Source organism: Mus pahari, chromosome 8, assembly GCF_900095145.1.
Source record: "Mus pahari chromosome 8, PAHARI_EIJ_v1.1, whole genome shotgun sequence".
Taxonomy (NCBI): domain Eukaryota; kingdom Metazoa; phylum Chordata; class Mammalia; order Rodentia; family Muridae; genus Mus; species Mus pahari.
The window spans coordinates 65,732,455-65,751,818 of record NC_034597.1 but is presented as its reverse complement, the minus strand read 5'-3'; the positions used below and the strand labels follow the sequence as shown (position 1 = coordinate 65,751,818).

The window sequence follows — 19,364 nt, the reverse complement described above, 5'->3', positions numbered from 1 at the left end:
GTGAGAGAGAGAGAGAGAGAGAGAGAGAGAGAGAGAGAGAGAGAGAGAGAGAGAGAGAATGTCAAAATTAACCCAGGTTTGTTTTGTAAGCTAATTAAACAATGAAAATAAAAAATAGACGAAGTGGTTAAAAATCGAGATTTTTGTCCCTTTCTCTAGACATACTTCATTTTTATCGTATGAGAGGGTCACGGACATGCTCTTCTCCGCCCTGTGCCTGTCAGAGGCACAGGTGACTCCTAGTGGCCACCCATGTGATATACAGTCCAGGCTGAGGCCTTCCTGCCCAGGGCCGCCCCTCATGCCACCTCACACTGCTTGTAGGGTCATTCCTCCCAGTGGTGGGATTCCGGTAACCATTTTGTTAAAGCAAAGCTTCCAATGCCTGACCTGGGCAATTCTCTGCAGTCTGAGGACTATCATCACGGCCCTCCATTCTACTGGGTCATCTTCTGCCCTGGGCAGTGAAGGCACCACCACCGTCTCCAGCTTCCTCCCTTCTCTTTATCATTAGCAAGCACCCCATTACTGCTTGCACCTGTATTGGATCTCTAGTCCCCAAAGCACACTAACAAACACAGGCTCATTTACTCTCTGCTGCCTGCCAATCTTCCCCAGCTTGGACTTCTGGAGAGGTTGGACCCAGCCACAGATATTTTGTAAGTTTCCTTATAGCTTATGTGCCCTTGGCTAAGAACCACTATTCTCCAAGTAAAACATCATCAATCTTCTACTATAACAGCTTTGCGCTGACATGCGTACAGTTTCAAAGTAATACCATGATATCTCAAATAAAGGTAAAGGTTAGATTTTGGAAACCAAAGACCATGTGATTATAGCCAGATACCCATAGACAGACTGGAGGGGAAACACAGTTCATAATGCTCACAGGGGAAAAGTGCTAATGTAAATGTAAGTTAGGGGAATTACCTCATAAGTTGTAGTAAGATTCTGAAGTAGTTGAACTTGCCTGGAGGTTCTCGGAAGAGCAGATAAAACCTGGCCACTGAGGAGGGAAACAGGGTTCAGTTAAATAACAACATGACACGAATGCACACCTATTGGAGGAAACAAAACTTAAAGTGTATTAGGGCTCTTTCTCATAGTTGTACTCCTAACCAATCAGAGAACTAGAGCTCTTTCTCATAGTTGTACTCCTAACCAATCAGAGAACTAGAGCTCTCAGGCAGAGCACCGATCTCTTTCCTCTCCCTTCTGTGCGTGCAGGTGCACAAGGTCTTGTATCCGACAAAAAGACGACGAATAACGAGTTTGCTTTTATTTTTCACACAGAGAACGCAGAACTCTAGTTCACTGTCACTGGGATGTGAGTTAGTAGAGCTCAGATGTGCTCTGACAATGCTGCTGGGATGAGGAAGTACAATTAGTACATCAGAGAGACATCTGTACGCTCACGTTTGTTGCAATATCCCTTGCTGCTGTGGAGTCATTCTGAGTGTCCATCAGTGGATAAGTTGATAAAGAAAGTGTGATAAATCACACACACACACACACACACACACACACACACACACACACACACTCACACTCACACACGCACACACAGGAATAATGCCCCACTATTAAAACAAATGAGATCCCTGGGCCTGGAAGGATGGCTCAGTGGTTAAGAGTATTTGTTACCCTTGCTGAGGACCCAGGTTCAATTCCCAGTACTCACATGGCAGGTCAAAACCATTTGCAACTATAGTTCTGGGAGATCTGACACCTTCTTCTGACATCTGTAGGCCCCAGGCACTTACATAGTACACATACATACAGGGCAGGCATAACACTCATGCACACATTAAAAAAACAGGAAAATCTAAGAGAAAAAAATGTCAAACAATGGTATCTTGTCATGTATGTGAACAGAGAGGTTATGTCAAGTAAAATAAGCCAGGCATAGAGAGGCTAACACTATGTGATCTTACCCACAGGTGGACTCTAGAGGAGATCTCAAGAAGAGAGGGAGCAGAGAAGTCGTTACCAAAGAAGCTGGGAAGTATAGGAGGAGATGGGGGATGTGTCAATCCGCGGATGCAAATTAGTGTTAGATGAATATGTTCTACCACACGGGGCAACTATGATAAACGAGAAAGACTGTGCTATATATTCACACAGCTAGAAGAGAGAATATGAATGCTTTCGCAAATAAAATATAAACCTTTGAAAAAGGGAGATACTTACTACCCTGATCCAATTAGACACTGCGCATGTGTATCCTGATATATCACTGCATCCCACAAATACGCAGAATTGCCATGTCCACTAATAGCAACATAATAGCAAGCACTTGAGGTATAACAGGACATTGTGTTAACACTAGTTTACAGTTTATTAAATTATAAAAAGAACATCTATGAACCCATTGCCCCTCTTAAGAAATCCAATTCCAGGTCAGGTATGATGGTGTAGCCAAGCACTCTCAAGGCTGAAGGAAAATGATTCCCAGACCAGCCTGGGCTACAGAGCAAATTCCTGGACAGCCTGAGCTACATAGTGAGATCCTGCATCAAGCATCACCACAACTCCACCCTCATCATCACAGGAGGAGAAAGACTCAGAGAGAGCTCGACCGCCATCCTTGGAGGTCCTCGTGTGCTCTTTCTTCCTCTCTCACATCCCCACGCTCCCAAAGACATCCAGTACCTTCCCTTCCCACTCTTGCTTCTCATTATCTTTTGCTTTACTTTACTGTGGTCTTTCTTATACACAGCTTCGGGTTATTGTCTGTGAAGATCCGCCAGGAACTGTCTGGATTTATTTAATTTTTATTTTAATCTTATAAAAAGAAAATAAGAGACATAGCTTGGTGGTAGAGTGCCTGCCTTGCATGGACCACAGATTTTGTTAAATTTTAAAAGAGCATATTGTAAGAACTCGTGTGAACAATGCTTCCTCACTTATAGCTGCGTGTTCAAGCTTGTTGCCACAGCTCACGTTACAAGCATTTCCTGGCCAGTGGACTTGCTGAGTCCTGAGGTGTGCATCATGTTCATCTCACAACATAATGTCAAATTAGTCCATCGCTTTTTTCATTCACTTGTATTTCCTGTGGGGAAGATTTCCTCTGACCCCCTTCTGCCAACGCTTGATGACATCTGCCCTCTAACTTCTACAATCAACATAGCACACAGCTATTATATTTTCATTTTCTGACTCACTTAATTTTTAAGGTTTTGGCTTCAACCAATTATGCACACTTTTATGTCCTAACTACTTGGCATTCCAGTTTGGACTGATGTGTTGTTTTGATCCAGCTCATTTGTTTGTGTTTTTTTCCTACTCATTCCTCCATGTTTTTGTGATAATTGACCAGGTTGCTTATTTCTTTTTTGGGCACTAATCTTTATCAGCTACTCATACTGCAAAAGTTTTCTACCAGTCTCAAATTTGTCTCCCTTCCCTCCCCCTTTAATTTCCTTTTGTTATTTCCAGGGTTGGATTTGAATCCAGGCACTTGTGCCTGCCAGGGGAGTGCTTTGCTACGGAGCTATATCCCTGGCTTCTTTTTAAGATATATTTTTATGCATCATTTTCTTACAGATTGACAGGTAAGAGGTCTTACCAAGCTTTGAAACACAATAATAGTGACATTTATGTCTTTTGTCTTTCTCTTTAAAATTAGTTTATGCATGTGTGTGCAGTGACCATGGAGGCCAGAAGAAGGTGTCAGAGCCCAAGTACTGGAGTTACAGACAGTTGTGAGCTGCCACATGGGTGCTGGGAATCAAATCCAGGTTCTCTGGAAGAGCAGTCAGTGCCCTTAAGCCACCTCTTCAGTCCCCCAATGTACTTGTCTTTCCTATCCCATCTTTTATTGGTAGGAAGTATAGCAAAGGAATTGTATGTCTCTCTGTCTGTCTCTGTCTCTCTGTCACTCTGTCTCTATCTCTTTGTCTCTATGTTTCTCTGTGTCTCTATCTCTCTTCCTTTCCCCTTTAAACATCATATCATCATTTAAGAATCTCCAATACCTTCCAAAGGTATATACGTCACTCTTGACGTGGGTTAAGGTTTCACACTAACCGACAGAGAAAATGTGCATCAAACCATGTCTTTTTCCCAAGCTGCAGAAAAGTTGCATCCCCTGGCCTTGCACATGGCTATGCTGAGGCCTGACTTTCAGCCAGTGGGAATGTGCATGGCTGAAAGCATGCTAGAGCAAAGAACTTCAAGACAGCGAGTTGTGTAATGGAAACAGTTTAGACTTCCAGAGTGGAATAGCAGGGAGGGCTCGTGTTTTCTATTGACAGGAAAACATTGTGATGGTGGCTTGTGTCCCTCTCGAATGTATTGAAATATGTTGAAATCCCAATCCCCAAAGTGATATAAAGATGGGAGGGATTTGGAAAGCCCTTTGGAATAAGATTAGGATGAATGTCCCTGTAAAAGAAGCCTGGGACTGACTTCACCCATTCCCTCCCACCCTATCTGCATAGTGCACGTCTCCAAGGGAAATCTGCTAGTCATTGTCCTTGGATTTCTAGCTTCTAGCACAGGGAAAAGTTTCTGTTGCTTATAAACGCACAGTCGAATGTATCCTGTTGTTGTTTATAGCAGCACAAATGAACTACTAATTAAGGCTTTATTGCATCAGGCAAGGCTCTTTTAGAGTGTATTAGTGTTGCAGCATAATCTATGATGCTCCTCACCTATAATATAGTATGGCTTTCCGGGCTGTTGTGTTTTAATGGGGTAGTTGTTCTTTGCCTGCTTTTTCTCCCCAGTGATGAGGGTAAAAGCACAAACCACCAGATTTGGGTTTTTTTCCCATGGGTTCTGAGGATCAGGTTACTAGCTGAACTAACTTCTTCGACCTCCAAACTAATTCTCAGTATCTTACAGAATGAGATCCTATCCAACCCCACCCCACCCCCACCCTCACCCTGTGCCTCTCAAAAAGCCTCTTGGGGAGATCTGATCTTTAGCATAAAAATTTAAAAATCAATACCTGTCATGATTCATAAAACCTTCAGGTTTCCATGGTGAGTTTATTGAATTTATAGGTTCATAATTTTTTTGGGGGGATGGACATACTCATGATTCTGAGTCTTCTCATCAACAAATACAGAAGATTCATCTGTTTGGCCTACTTTGATGTCTTTTTTTAAAAGTTTTATCCATTAATATATTGCATATTTTAAGATTATACTTGTTCTAACAATGCTCTCTTTTCTTTTGTAAGTGGTGATTGAATATTCCATATCCTAGACACCTTTGTTGCCAGGGTATACAGATGAATTGGATTGTGGGATATCAGTTTTCTTAGCACGTTCTTTTGCTTTGTGTATTCCTTTCTGTGGTGTAACATTTGCTACAGTGTGGAGAATTCCTAGTGATGCTGGTACCGTCTGGGCAATACATTAGTGTGATTCAGTCTCAATTTACTTTCTGTTTGTAAACCATTTACTCAGAGAGGGAGGGCTTCTTAGCAGATTCATTTCTGCAGCTTGCCGTCCAATTTTTCTGTAGGAGATAATTCTATAAAGAGAAGAAGAAAGCAGTGGCCATCCAGATCTGGCTTCACAGTTTTGACGAATATGGAGTGATAATGTAAGATGATGGGTTTAGGAAGCATGCACGAGGGCCAAGCAAGAACTCCATGTGTCTCCTCTGCAAATTTCCTGTCACTCTAAAACTACTTATTTTTTAAGATTTACTTTTTTTTTTATACCTGTCTCCCTATCTCTGTCTGCCAGCCCGTCTCTGTCTCTCTGTCTTTGTCTCTGTCTCTCAGTGTGCACGTGTGCGTGCGTACTGTATACATGTATACAGTATACCAGAAGCTAGAAGAGAGCCCTGGATCCCCCGGAGTTGGAGGCATCTGTGGCTTGCTCCCTTATGGGTTCTGAGAACCAAACTCCAATTCTTATGCAAAAGCAGCAAGCGTTCTCACCCTCTTAACCACTTATTCTCAAATCTTCTAAAAATACATGGAATAGAAGATTTTATTAAAGAAGTATACACAGAACTATGTAAGTCCATAAGAGGTTATAGTATCTTTCAGGAGGGTACATAGGCATTATACGTTAGCACAGGCTCCGTAGGAGACATGCTGGCTAGTTTTATGCCAACTTGACACAAGCTATAGTCATTTGAAAGGAGGGAACCCTCAACCGAGAAAAATATCTCCATAAGATAGGCTGTAGGCAAGCACGTAGGGCATTTTCTTAGTTAGTGATTGGTGTGGGAGGACCCAGCTCATTGTGGGTGGTGCCATCCCTGGGCTGGCGGGCATGAGTTCTATAAGAAAGCAGGCTGAGCAAGACAGGAAGAGCGAGCTAGTGAGCAGCACCCCTCCATGGCTTCTGTATCAGCTCCTGCCTCCAGGTTCCTGTCCTGCTGTAGTGCCTGCCTTGGCTTCCTTTAGTGGAGGGTGACTCAGTAGATGTAAGCCAAACAACCCCTTTCCTCCTCAGGTTACTTTGGGTCACGGTGTTTCATCACAGCAATGATAACCCTAACTAAGACACAGTGTTTATTGACTAAGTTAGACTGGCTGAGGGTCACAGGGCTTTGCTGGGAAATGGCAACCTGCTCCTTCTAGTACATGGGTGTTCAGAGAAGGTGAAAGATCATAACTAGACAGAAAGAAGTTTATCTGTATCTCCTCCACCTCTCTAAATCATAGTTGAGTCTGAGGCCACGTAGCTGAGTGTGGAGCTCCTAAAACCTTGGCAACAGTAAAATGTTTTGGAATTCATGAAGACCAAAAAAAAAAAATTAATTTAAAACCAAACACCAGATGAATCCAAGGCATTTGTGGAAGCATTCTCCTGTATGGCATGACATGCATAAGGCCAGTGCAGCTGTGACTCTGAACATGCAGCATGTGTATTCTGTGCCAGCAGACCATGGAATTCCAGTGGATCCCGAAACACCTCAACTCAGACTCCACACTGTTCCACTGTCCTGAATAATGGTGCATGAAGGCTTTCTGCTGCTACAAACACATGGTGGTTTCATTACTGAAATCAAGGAGTTAACACTTCTTTACTGCTTCCCCTCGGCATCCACAGGTCAGCGTCACCTTGGATTGTATCGTGTTAGACTATTGGATTTTAAAACTTGCTGTTTGAGTCACTGACTTGCATTTCACAAAGAGCAATTAAATGAATTTTGGCCTGGGGTTAGGGCAGAATTTCCAACAATTCCTACAATGTTTCTATCATACTTCTCCCACCGTGTGTGGAGTATTTATGCAAGGCAGACTTCCTAGCATTGATTGCATAAAAATGAGAATATTGATTAACACCGAGAAAGTTGTAAACACTCTTCATCCTGTAGTACCAGATGCTTCTACAGCGTTTACTCCTTTGTGTTGAAGGTAAATAAACAGGCTCGTCTCATTAGCTTGCAACTTTGTCTTCATCTTTATTAAACAATAAGGTTCTATGGATACTGAAGAATTGGTTTAATACCAATTTCTTTAGGACTTATTTTTGGTAGATGCTTCCTTTGTATATCGGTTTTATATACCTATATACTCAGGGTCACATGTAAAAATCTTAGGCAGTCCTTCCATGGAGAAGATTTTGAAAGCATACTTATACATTTGGGCTTCCCTTCCTAAGTAACTAGGAGTAAGGAGATGACCATGATTAGCAATGGAGCAGAGGATGCTTCTGTTTGGAGGACTTTGATAAAATGACTCTGGATTCTGGACACCATTGAGAAGAGCAAACAGTGGTTCATAGAACATCAGCCTGGGAAATTTGATGTGGATCCCTGGTACAGGTTTAGCATAATCCATTCAACCACTGCCTCGGGGCATATGTTCAAGGCTATGTACTGAATCATTCTTCAAAGTGTCAATAACTGGAAACACGCGTGCAGCCATCCTAGGGCGTTTTCCAGTTATAAAGAACGAGTTTGATTTATAACAGCTAACTTGAGGGATGATTTCCGTGATATATTATAAAGCAGTGAAACAAGATGACTCAAACTGAAATATGGTCCTAGTTTTGAAAAACTAATTTAGAAGAAAAAGAAAACTACTATGTATTAAAAGCAGGAGAAAGTTACGAATAAACAAAGAACAACATATTGTGAACCCCAGCTCCCATGGCTGTTTGGGAAGGAGAGAGGGCAAAATATGAGGTGTTTTTGATCACAGGTACCAAACCCACTCTATAGACCAGGCTGGCCACAGACTCACAGAGCTCTGCCTGCTTCTGCCTCCTGAATGTCGGGATTGAAGGCATGCACCACCATGCCCAGCTAATTACAATTGGTTTTTGTTTGTTTGTTTTTGTTTTAAAAAAGGTCAGCTGGGAGTGGTAGCTCAGGCCTTTGATCCTAGCACCAGGGGCAGGGGCAGGGGCAGGGGCAGGGGCAGGGGCAGGGGCNGGGGCAGGGGCAGGGGCAGGGGCAGGGGCAGGGGCAGGGGCAGGGGCAGGGGCAGGGGCAGGAGCGGCAGAAAATGCAGGAAATACAGAAAAAATGGCCACCGGCATGCCGAAGAGCTTTGTCTCCGGGTGACACAGTTTCAGCGTTTTCTCTCTAATTTTTTCCTTCATAAAAAAAAATAATTAAAAAAGAAATCTTAACATTTTATTTACTCAGAAAAACCAAACCAAACCAATGACAGCAGCAACAACAACAAGAATGACAACCACAAGTACTAAAACCAAAAGAAGGCGCTCTGGACTCCAGTGCTACGGAGCCTCCTCTTCGTCCTTAATCACTACAATAAACAGAGCGCCACCTTGCACGGTATGTATATCTGGACGTGTCTCAGTCTATGAATAGCACCCCCCCCAACACCCACACTTTAAGTATCTGCCACATTCATTCTGATATTTTGAGTTTAGTTAGTGCAAATCACTGTTTCCTCCAAGGGTCTAAAAACCATCCTAGCATCCAAACCCTCCCCAAAGACCTAACTAGAACGTTGAATCCATCAGCATGGCTAAGAACACCCCCTTTAGGGACAGGTCACTCTTTTCCCTGTGATACCCAGCATTGCCACTGCCAGGCTTCAGTCCTTGTTATTGCCCTGGAAGCCAGGCAAGGAAGCGGATTCGAGTCACAGAGCCAGTGTAGGGCATTCTGCCACAGACTGGAGCTTCCTGATAGCAACAGAGATGATGAGATCCCCCCCACGCCCCCACACACTCTACTGCCAGTTCCAGGTGGCAGGGCTTATGTATCATCAGCAAGAAGCCAGGCAAAGCTGTGGCAGTAGCCAGAAAGACGTGACCTTCAGGGGGCTACGGGGCGAAGAGAACACAACATTCCGAGGGCCAATGGCAGATGAGTAGCCAGTAAGATTATTGCTTAATCTTTATAATCCAGGTATGTCAACGATGGGCACTGAGAAGGACTGAAGACAAGTTACCACAGCCCAAAGTCATAAACCATCGTCTAGTTTCCAGACTGGAGTCAGTACTTAAACCCAGATTTTCTTGCCTGAAGGAGAATCTAGACACCGTAGCACTTGTAAGAAATAGCTAAAGAGGTGGTTCTCAACCTGTGGGTCATGACCCCTTTGTGGGTCACATATCAGATAACCTGCCTGTCAGATATTTACATTGCAATTCATAACAGAAAAATTACAGGTATGAAGCAGCAACAAAGGTAAGTTTATGGTTGGGGGGGGGGCGGATCACCATAACATGAGGAATTATATTTCAGGGTGGTAGCATTAGGAAAGTTGAGAACCACTGATCTAAAGGGATCACAACTCCTTTCTGTATGAGTCCTGTGCCAGTTGACTCAAGTTACTCTGAACACTGCCAAAGGAGATGCTCAAACATTCTGAGGGCTCTTGTCAGCATGGTCCACGTTGGTATTCCACTCTGGGCATCTGGAGCCTTAGACAAGTCCAAATCAAAGTGGGTGCACTAGATCCGCAAATCTAATATGGATTGTTCCAGTGTCCAAATGTGTATTCACAAATGATCATACTGAGAGCTGGCACGGCTCCCACATGATCCCAGAAGGTAATAGCTGCTGTAATGTGTGTACTGGGGAAAGGCTCGGAAGCACCTTCTCACCAGCCAGGATGGGAGAATTTAAAAAAAAAAAAAATCACCAATGTGGCAGGGGGCTTGCAGGGGTAGTGGTGGCAGACCTTAGCATCATGTCTGTTGTGATAGTCTCACAGTTCAATTCCCCCTTCCCTGCCCTACACCTCCCCCATCCCATCACCCTAAACTCTCCTCCCTCCTTCCTCCACAGAGATGGATGACATCCCTTTTCAGAAAACTGCCTGTAGATCAGTCTTCATCTCAGAGCCAACCTCCTGGGGGAATTTGGCCCCAGATAGAAATTCCTATGTGAGGTAAATCATAAAGAAGGGCCACAGGGGCCTCAAAGTCTGCTACAATAACAAGAATCGGCTGATTACACAGGGAAATGAACAACAACAACAACAACAACAACTAAAAGTCTAAGATAGGAGATTTTCTTGTTCGGTTTTGGCTTTGTGTTTCCAGTGGCTGAGGTTGAGCCAGGCACTGCAAATAGCAACTGAGGTTGAGACAGTCGTGGGCTCTTCCCGGTTAGATCAACTGAAGTAGCACACAGGCAGTCAATAAACCGTGCTCTTCCGTTCCCAGACATCCTATTTCTGTACCTAACTGGATGAGGTCCTCTGGACACTGGTCAGAGCTGGCGGATTTGCAGGCTGCTCTCTTCACTTCAAACAACAGATTCATTGAACAGATCTAAAGTTTTTCTTTTTAACAAGAAAGACCAAGAAATTTGAACAACAGCTTCACTGGAGATGGTATTCTAACTTCTGATTAGAGACACTTTGCATTTTAATACAGCCTAAGGTCTGTCAGTTATTTCACAGTGGGCTGAAAAGCTATGAGATTCTTCTGACCTGCCGTGCATTCCTGAGGAAAAATAATTCCAATTTGTAGAATGCCCAGGGGCAATGAGAGATGAAAATAAAGGTGTGTTTTGTTGAATTTTATAAAGGCTGGTTTTGTGTATCAACTTGACACAAGCTGGAGTTATCACACAGAAAAGAACTTCCCTTGAGGAAGTGTCTCCATGAGATCCAGCTATAAGGCACTTTCTCAATTAGTGATCAAGGGGGGAAGATCCAGCCCACTGTGGGTGGTGCTGTCCCTGTGCTGGTAGTCCTGGGTTCTATAAGAAAGCAAGTTGAACAAGGCAGGGGGAAGCAAGCCAGTAAGCAGCACCCTCCATGGCCTCTGCATCAGCTCCTGCCTTCAAGTTCCTGCTTTGTGTGTGGCTTCCAGTCCTGACCTTCTTTGGTGATGAACAGCAATGTGGAAGTATAAGCTGAATAAACCCTTTCCTCTCCAGCTTGCTTCTTGGTCCTAAGGGAATACTGAATATAAACCGTGACTAAGACAAATCTCTATAGTGATAATTACAGCATCTGCACAAGAAATATTTAGTAAGAAAACTTGCACTAAAAATAGAATAAAACACATATGCACAGAGGAGGAAGAAATAGATTATACATACATGAGTATATAGGTAGATAGGTATATTAACAGCTGATAGAGATAGCTGATGGAAATGATAGATGAATTGATGGGGAGAGAGAGAGAGAGAGAGAGAGAGAGAGAGAGAGAGAGAGATGAATAGAGAGATGAATAGATAGATGGATAGATGAATAGATAGATAAATAGAGAGATGAATAGATGATTGATAGATAGAAACATAGATAGTTCTAGGCTGTGATGTTGTCATATGCTTTGCAGTGCTTGCGGGCCACTGGTGGTCTGTTCCTTGAGGTGAAAATAGTGATTAGTTATGAGTGGAGGGGGCAGAACTAATAACTGAAAGAGAATGACTGGAATCGGGTACCTAGTCAGAGTGTGGCATTAACAAACCACATATGCTGTGGTCTACGATGCCCTCCATGCCCTCCTCTCCAAACCTTTCTCTTCCTTTTTGTCCATGTTTCTCATTTTTCTTTTCCCAATAGCCTGGGCTGACAGACTCCACTTAGATAATCATTGCACAATACAATTAATGACTTTGTTTACAAGATTCTTGCTAGTATTTTTTTTTTATTTATCTGGCCCTGAAAATCAACCAAATATGGAAATGTAGGCTTCAGCTGCCTTCCTCTTTGTCATATGGTATTTATGCCTTTATACAAGCTGTTTTGTGGCTGTGGTTCCAAGGCATTTCACAGATGAGAGTTATCAGCACGCACCTACAAATCAACCGTGAGGACATTGCTTCAACACAAACTGTTATTAGGAAAATGATCCCGGCAAGAAAATAGTAACAAAGAACACCTTCGGGCAAATGCCAGCTGGTTACTGCTTTCTAGAAAGGTTTAAATTCTAACCTCCAGAAATAAGAATTTATCAAAGGCTGTCATTCTGAATGAAATTAGATTTTTCTCTTAGTGCAGTAATAGCTTTCTGCAGAACTCAGAAACACTGGGGGAAGGGGTTCATCTTATTATTTCTAGTGCAAGGGTGAGAGTTCGGAGCTCGGGGATGCTTCTGTCTCCAACATGGCCCCTCCTTTTCCTCTCACTCACATGTAGGTCCTCCAGGTATGCGCAAGCACTAACTGTTTTCCATGTAGTATTAGTTGGCTACACTGTAACCATTTTCTCATCCCACTCTTCAAGCCTATGTCTCTGTAGATTTCAGTGTTGCCTGCCGCAGCAAAGGAAGTAGGAATCACGTGTGAGAGAGTTTTCTCGCTCATGCCCTTACCATTTCTCTTTGCCCTTCTCTTTCATTTGCATTATTTAGCTCCACTGAACAGGCACAGGTCTGCTGATTTTGTAAAGATACTGTAAGATCTTTCCGTGTCTTGTGTTGCAATGAGTACCCTGTGTAGTTTAGTAGAGAATCATCATGGTAGCCTGGAGCCAGCTCAGTAGTGCACATCTGCAGTCCAGGCACATCTACTTGAGAGGCTTGGGCAGGAGATGAGAAATTCAGAGTCAACTTGGGTAACATAGAGAAGCCATTTGATAGAGGTGGGGCAGGTGAGGAGAGGAGGGGAGGGGAGGGGAGGAAAAAGGAGAGGAGGACAGATCCCAAGTATAGGGTAGGTATTTAAATAGCAATATTGTGTCCAGCCTAGTACATGAGTCAAACACACTTGTAAATCACAATGGATTTCTGCCCCCTCCACTGGAAGACAATGATGTTGCCTCTACAGCAACTGGGTTAGGGTTAGGGTTAGGGTTAGGGTTAGGGTTAGGGTTAGGGTTAGGGTTAGGGTTAGGGTTAGATGATGTTATCAGAGTTGCTGCTACCTTCTAACAAAAGACAACCATCAAGTTAGGGAATATTAGAACCTACGAAGATCCTAAAATCATACTTATGTAACTATTAATAAAATATAGATGCATGAGTCACCAACTCTTCTAGCAGTTCTGATCTTTGTATGAACTCATTAAAAACCAGTCTCTCACAGTGGAATTTACTTCTTGCTACTTGACAACCACACTGAACACAACAGAATCATCCAGCTTTCGTAAGCACAGCTTCAGCTGTACATCATTACCTGAATGAGTGAATATTCTTTGGGTTTCATAACTCAGAAATGGTTTTAATGCATAGACTTTTCCCCACCCACACTGGGATCAATTGTTGTCTCTCCCTGTGATTCAGGAAGAGGAAGACAAGGGCCCATCTCAGATACAACTAGAAAAGGATTATAGAAGCAAAACAAAGAAAAAGTATAACAATTCCAAAGTTATATATACATTTTAAAGCTTAGCCTTGACTGGTTAATAATTATACCCCAGCAGGTATGCTGCAACTGTTATCCCATGTATTCTGTGTGCTCTAACATGTATTCATTTGTGTCCTAATCAGTTTACAGTCAAAGATTCTCAGGAAATCACTCCACGAAGTTAATGAAGAAATAGCTAAGTTCTTCTATCCGTCCATTGTAACTCAACTTCCTCTCACGGTCTACGCTCAATGACTGTGTGCAACCCAGATCTATTTCATACCTTTACCTTTTCCCCCTTCTGTACTCTATGAACAAGATGAAAATAAAACTTATTTATTTAGTTCACATATCTATGTGTTAAGGCAGGAAGAATATAAATCATGTGTTATGTGAAGGTACAGGTGATTCGTCAAGATCCGATTTTATTCAATCTCCATAGCCTCTGAGTATACTTATCACACTGGTAAAATGAAAGCAGAAAATGAAAATAAAAAATACTACTGATACCCTGTATCCTCAAACCACTTCAAGTCTCTGAAGAAACTGGCCTCTACCCACTTGGCTCTCCATCCCAGGACACTACTTCTGCTCCGTGAGAGGCACACAGGTAGGAAGGACCCGGCCCGCCTAGGCCCCTGGTGTTACCTCTGAAAGGCGAAGCCATGCTGCTCACAGATGATGATGGCTACCAGGACTCCAAGGCCATAAAGCTTCATCCCAACAGTGACTCGCTGAGCAAGTCCCTGGGGAGAAAGTCCCAGATAACTAATTGCATAAGAGCCTTCTTTGCACACTGGTTAAAGTATAACAGCAGACTCCCTCTGGCTTCTGCAGCTCAGTTCACCGAGCTTCCGTTCTCAGTCTAAAAGAAACATACACGTACAATTAGTTAGGTCATTTGATATCTAAACCCTCAAAAAAAAAAAAAAACCCAAAACAAACAATCATGATGAGCTCAGCCATTGTGTCTAATTTAGACAATTTTAATCCTGGCGTTCTGGCATGATGTCCTATATAAAGTTCATGCAATTGAACTAAACAAACTCAAAAAGGTTCATGCTTTTAGTAAATTTCTGATTTTGCTTTGGGTCTTGTCCATACCTAACCTTGGCCTCTTATAAGTGCATTGTAGCTTGTGGATAGCAGGGCAGACACACCTAGGAGATGATTGATCCCTCAGAGTAGGCCTGGAATGTTCTCAGAGGGTACGGTCTGATTCACGGAAGACTCACAGTCATGAAGACTGCTGAAAAGATCCTGGTCCATGTCATGGGGAGGCCTCAGTAAAGAAGAAAGCTTTCTTCCCCTGACCTTGTCCTTGTCAACACTTTCAACTTAGGTGAAGATATAAGGTGGGTTCTTCAAAGTGTGGCTTAAAATGCTGAGCAGCAGGGTCTGTGTAGAAGACTCTAGAGTTTCCAGTAAAAATATCTCTTTTCTCTTCCTTCCTTCCTTCCTTCCTTCCTTCCTTCCTTCCTTCCTTCCTTCCTTCCTTCCTTCCTTCTTTCCTTCCTTCCTTCCTTTCTTTCTTTTTTTCTTTTTTTCTTTTTTTTTGGGTTTTTCAAGACAGGGTTTTTCTGTGTAGCCCTGGCTGTCCTGGAACTCACTCTGTAGACCAGGCTGGCCTCAAACTCAGAAACCCACCTGCCTGCCTCTGCCTCCCAAGTGCTGGGATTAAAGGTGTGCACCACCACTTGCCCAGCAAAAATATCTTTCTTTAACCATAGGGAAAGATAGGCCCAACATCATGGGGCTGGTACATGCAGTAAAGAGTTTAGGCAGCTCTGGGTTATGTTTGTTCAGAGAACATCATCAAGGTAGCCACCATCTCAACGAAGGCCCACCACCCATCACTGAGCACCATCTGACATTCTGGTTAGTCTCAGGTGGCATCTGCACTCTGTAAGCAGACAGACTCCTGACAGCCTCCCCCACGTTCCGGCTTTTACGTACACTTAAAAGTTCCTGAGATTCGAGCAGGAAAATTTACAAATTAGTCCATCCACTTTTTCTACAACAGACACCTGAGAGGGGTGGGGAGAGGACGGACGGTTCAGACTTCCCCTGAGATTTAAAGCCACCAAAGCAAAGTCATTGGGTTAAGATGACTTCCCCTGAAAATGGTTTCTGTAAAGCAAATCACGGGAAGGATAGATCATAAATCGGAGGGTTTGCTCTCCCACAGGCATGTGGAGAGAGAGAGAGAGAGAGAGAGAGAGAGAGAGAGAGAGAGAGAGAGATCTGCATAAACCTTTTGAGTAGGGCATGCTATGTTTTCACATCCCCAAAATAAAGGAACATAAATTCAAATGATGAATACAAACAAGAGCAAATAAATCTGGGTTTCAAGTAAATAACAGATACAGAGAAGATGAGGAGGAGGAGGAGGAGGAGGAGGAGGAGGAAACTAGCCCAAGTAACTTCTTTTTCTTCGAAAACAAACCTGTTTTTCATAGAACATATTCTGGTCATGGCTTTCCCTTCCTCATCTCTTCCCAGGTCTTCCCCACTTCCCCGTCCTGCCACCTCCTTCCCTTCTCTCTTTAGAAAACAAACAGGCAAAGCAGAATAAAACAATATAAAGAAAAAGCACAAATCACACACACACACACACACACACACACATACACACACACACCCATAAAAACACAAAATCAGAAACCATAATACACATGCTAAAAACAAGTAAGGCGAAACAAAACAAAACAACCCAAACAAAGCAATATGAGACCAAAGGGGAAAAAAAGCTACAAAACCCACTGGGGAGCTCCTTTTGAGCTGCTCGCCTACTGCTGGACATGGAACCTGCCCTCAAGTGTGGTTTGTATATCCAATGAGATGCCATTCTTCAATGAATGCTAACTTCATTCTTCAATGAAAGCTAACTATAGCATTTCAAGCAGCTATAGCATCTTGGTTAGGTATGGGAGCTCATGTCCAATTATTTCTTTGAGCAAGGGGACCCCATCTCGCTTGGCCCTGTGCAGGCCCTGTGCATGCTGCCACAGTCTCTGAGTATACATTTGTACTGGATTTTAATGCTTACGTGAGAGGACCTGTGTGTTCATATCTACTCACACGGATACCTATTTGTGCATGAGTTTTTATCTTCTGTGAGCACAAGAGGGAAGATTTTTTTTTTTTGGACAAGTATAATAAATGTTGTGCTATATATTTTGTGTTCTGTGTTCCCTAAAGATAGTATGAAAGTCAATATATTTTGATTTATAGCTTTTTCTGCTGACATAACTGGACATTTCCTTTAGCAACAGTCTATAGGGTGGCATGATCTTTTATGTTCTTCGTGTCTTACAGTATTAGCTAGGGTTCGTATTGCTATAAGGAAGCATTGTGACCTGTGGAGGAAAGGGTTTATTTGGCTTACATATATGAATCACAGTCCACTGAGGGAAGCCAAAGCAGGAACTCAAACTGAGCCAGATCCTGGAGGCAGGGACTGGTGCAGAGGCCATGGAGGGGTGTTGTTTACTGGCTTGCTCCTCATGGCTTGCTCAGCCTGCGTATAGAACCCAGGACTACCAGCTCAGGGGTGATACCACTCACAATTGCTGGGATAGGAAACAACTTCCTGAACTGAAAACAATGGCTTAGGCACTAAGATCAACAATTAATAAATGGGACCTCATGAAACTGAAAAAACTCTGTAAGTCAAAGGACATAGTCAATAGGACAAAACAGAAGCTTGCAGATTGGGAAAAGCTCTTCACCAGCCCTACATCTGACAGGGGGGCTAATATCCAAAATATATACAGAACTCAAGAACTTAGACACCAACAACCCAAATAACCCAATTAAAAATTGGGGTACAGAGTTAAACAGATAATTCTTAACAGGGAATCGCAAGTGGCTAAGAACCACTTAAAGAATTGTTCAACATCCTTAGTCACCAGGGAAACGCAAATTAAAATGACTCTGAGATTCCACCTCGCACCCATTAGAATGACTAAGGTAAACAACTCAGGACAGCACATGCTAGCGAGGATGTGGTGCAAGGAGAACACTCCTCCACTGCTGGTGAGAGTGCAAACTTGTACAACCTCTCTGGAAATCAATTTGGCAGTTTTTCAGAAAATTGCAAATAGGTCTACCTCAAGAGCCAGCTCTACCACTCCTGGGCATATACCCAAAAGATGCTCCACCATCCCACAAGGACTCTTGCTCCACTATGTTTATAGCAGCTTTATTTGTGATAGCCAGAAATCGGAAACAACCTAGATGTCCCTCAGCTGAGGAATGGATAAACAAAATGTAATTCATTTACAAATCTCCCTTCTCAGAGGGGAAAGGGACAGGGTATGGGGGAGGGGGAGGATATGTGTGTGTGGGGGGGGATATTGGGATCTAGGGTCAATATATATATATTTAAAACTTACTACATGCTTGCCTACAGCCTGATCTCACAGCGGCATTTTTTTTTTTTTTTTCATTTGAGGTTCCCTTCTCTCAGATGACTCTAGCTTGTGTCAGGTTGGCATAAAATCGTCTAGACCACTGACCTTAACTTTCTTTCTCTGTTGGTCCCAAACATGTCGTAGCTACACGTAGCGGCATGTGTAGTAGGGCTTCCTGTCCTTCAGCGTCTCTTGCCATGCTGGACATCTGCTGACAGGATCAGTGACGTTCTTGCACGCTGGCTGGGCTTTCTTCCTGATGCAACTCAGACATGTTTCTCTGGCCTAGAAGTGTATTTAGTTGTGTGTGTGTGTGTGTGTGTGTGTGTGTGTGTGTGTGTTTTTAAATTATCTTTTGATTTGAGAATTTAGGTTTTTGTTTTGTAACCATCCTTCCTTCTTCAGCTGTTACTGCTACTGGAGTTTGTCAGCCACTCCTTTATGTCCTATGACTGTGACTGTCCTTTCTCGATTTAGACAATCATGACCTTTGTCCTTGATTGTTCCATTTCTCATACTATCTTCTGATTCATTACCCCATTCAAACAGATATCATAATCACTAGGAAATCATCTCAGCAACTGAAAATCTTTCATAGAGCATTTATATATTTACCAATTTGGGGCTTTTGTCATTATTTTTAACGTACTATGTGAAATGACTTTATTGCTCAATCACTTACAGTAAGATTGCTTAAGGCCCCCTCTCTTCCTCCATGCTTTCATCCTGCCTCCCTCGCTCCTATCTTTCTGCCCTGCTGGGAATGAACTCCAGGGCCTTGTCTATGTTTGGCTCTCTGCGGTCTCTTTTTCGGATCATGATGAGAACTTAGAATATTTCCTTAAAGTCAGTGTCACACTGCTCTGCCGGGTCGATCACACTCAGAGCGAATCTCTGTTCCTTGTGTGGATTTCATTGCGCTCTCATCAGCATTTGTGTCTTCAGGGTTCGAGTCCTGGTTTGGGGGCTCATTTTGAACAGGAAGCTTCTGTCTCTCTCTTTCTATGCCTATTTCTCTCTCCCCATGAAATATATGATAGCATATATCCTATATACTGTATATTTTGTGCGTATATGCATTTATGTGTACATAGAAAGAAGTATTGGTTAAAAATCACGTGTCTGACTCAGTTTTGGGTTTTGTATGGGGGAGTACATATACTATAGTGTTCAAGTGAGTCTCTCAGAGAGTTGTGGTAAGGGCTGAACTGGGTAACGTCTAAAAACAGCTGGCCAAACAGGTGGACAACACAGCTCATTCATATTAAAGAGGTAAGTGGAAAAGTATGAGCGTAGGCCAGTGCA

At 43.0% G+C, this 19,364-nt stretch overlaps 1 protein-coding gene across 1 annotated transcript in view; it reads right to left on the bottom strand.

Annotated features, from left to right (window-relative positions):
• Nucleotides 1–14,426, bottom strand: part of Cpb2 (carboxypeptidase B2) — a 41,375-nt gene extending 26,949 nt beyond the window's left edge. Inside the window, exons 1-2 of the mRNA XM_021203763.1 lie at nt 14,293–14,426; nt 931–1,006 (exon numbers count right to left, since the gene is read on the bottom strand). Of these exons, the coding sequence (XP_021059422.1) occupies nt 931–1,006; nt 14,293–14,363 (147 nt within the window). The 5' untranslated portion in view covers nt 14,364–14,426. The remainder of the gene's footprint in view (nt 1–930; nt 1,007–14,292) is intronic.
• Between the last annotated feature and the right edge of the window lie 4,938 nt (nt 14,427–19,364).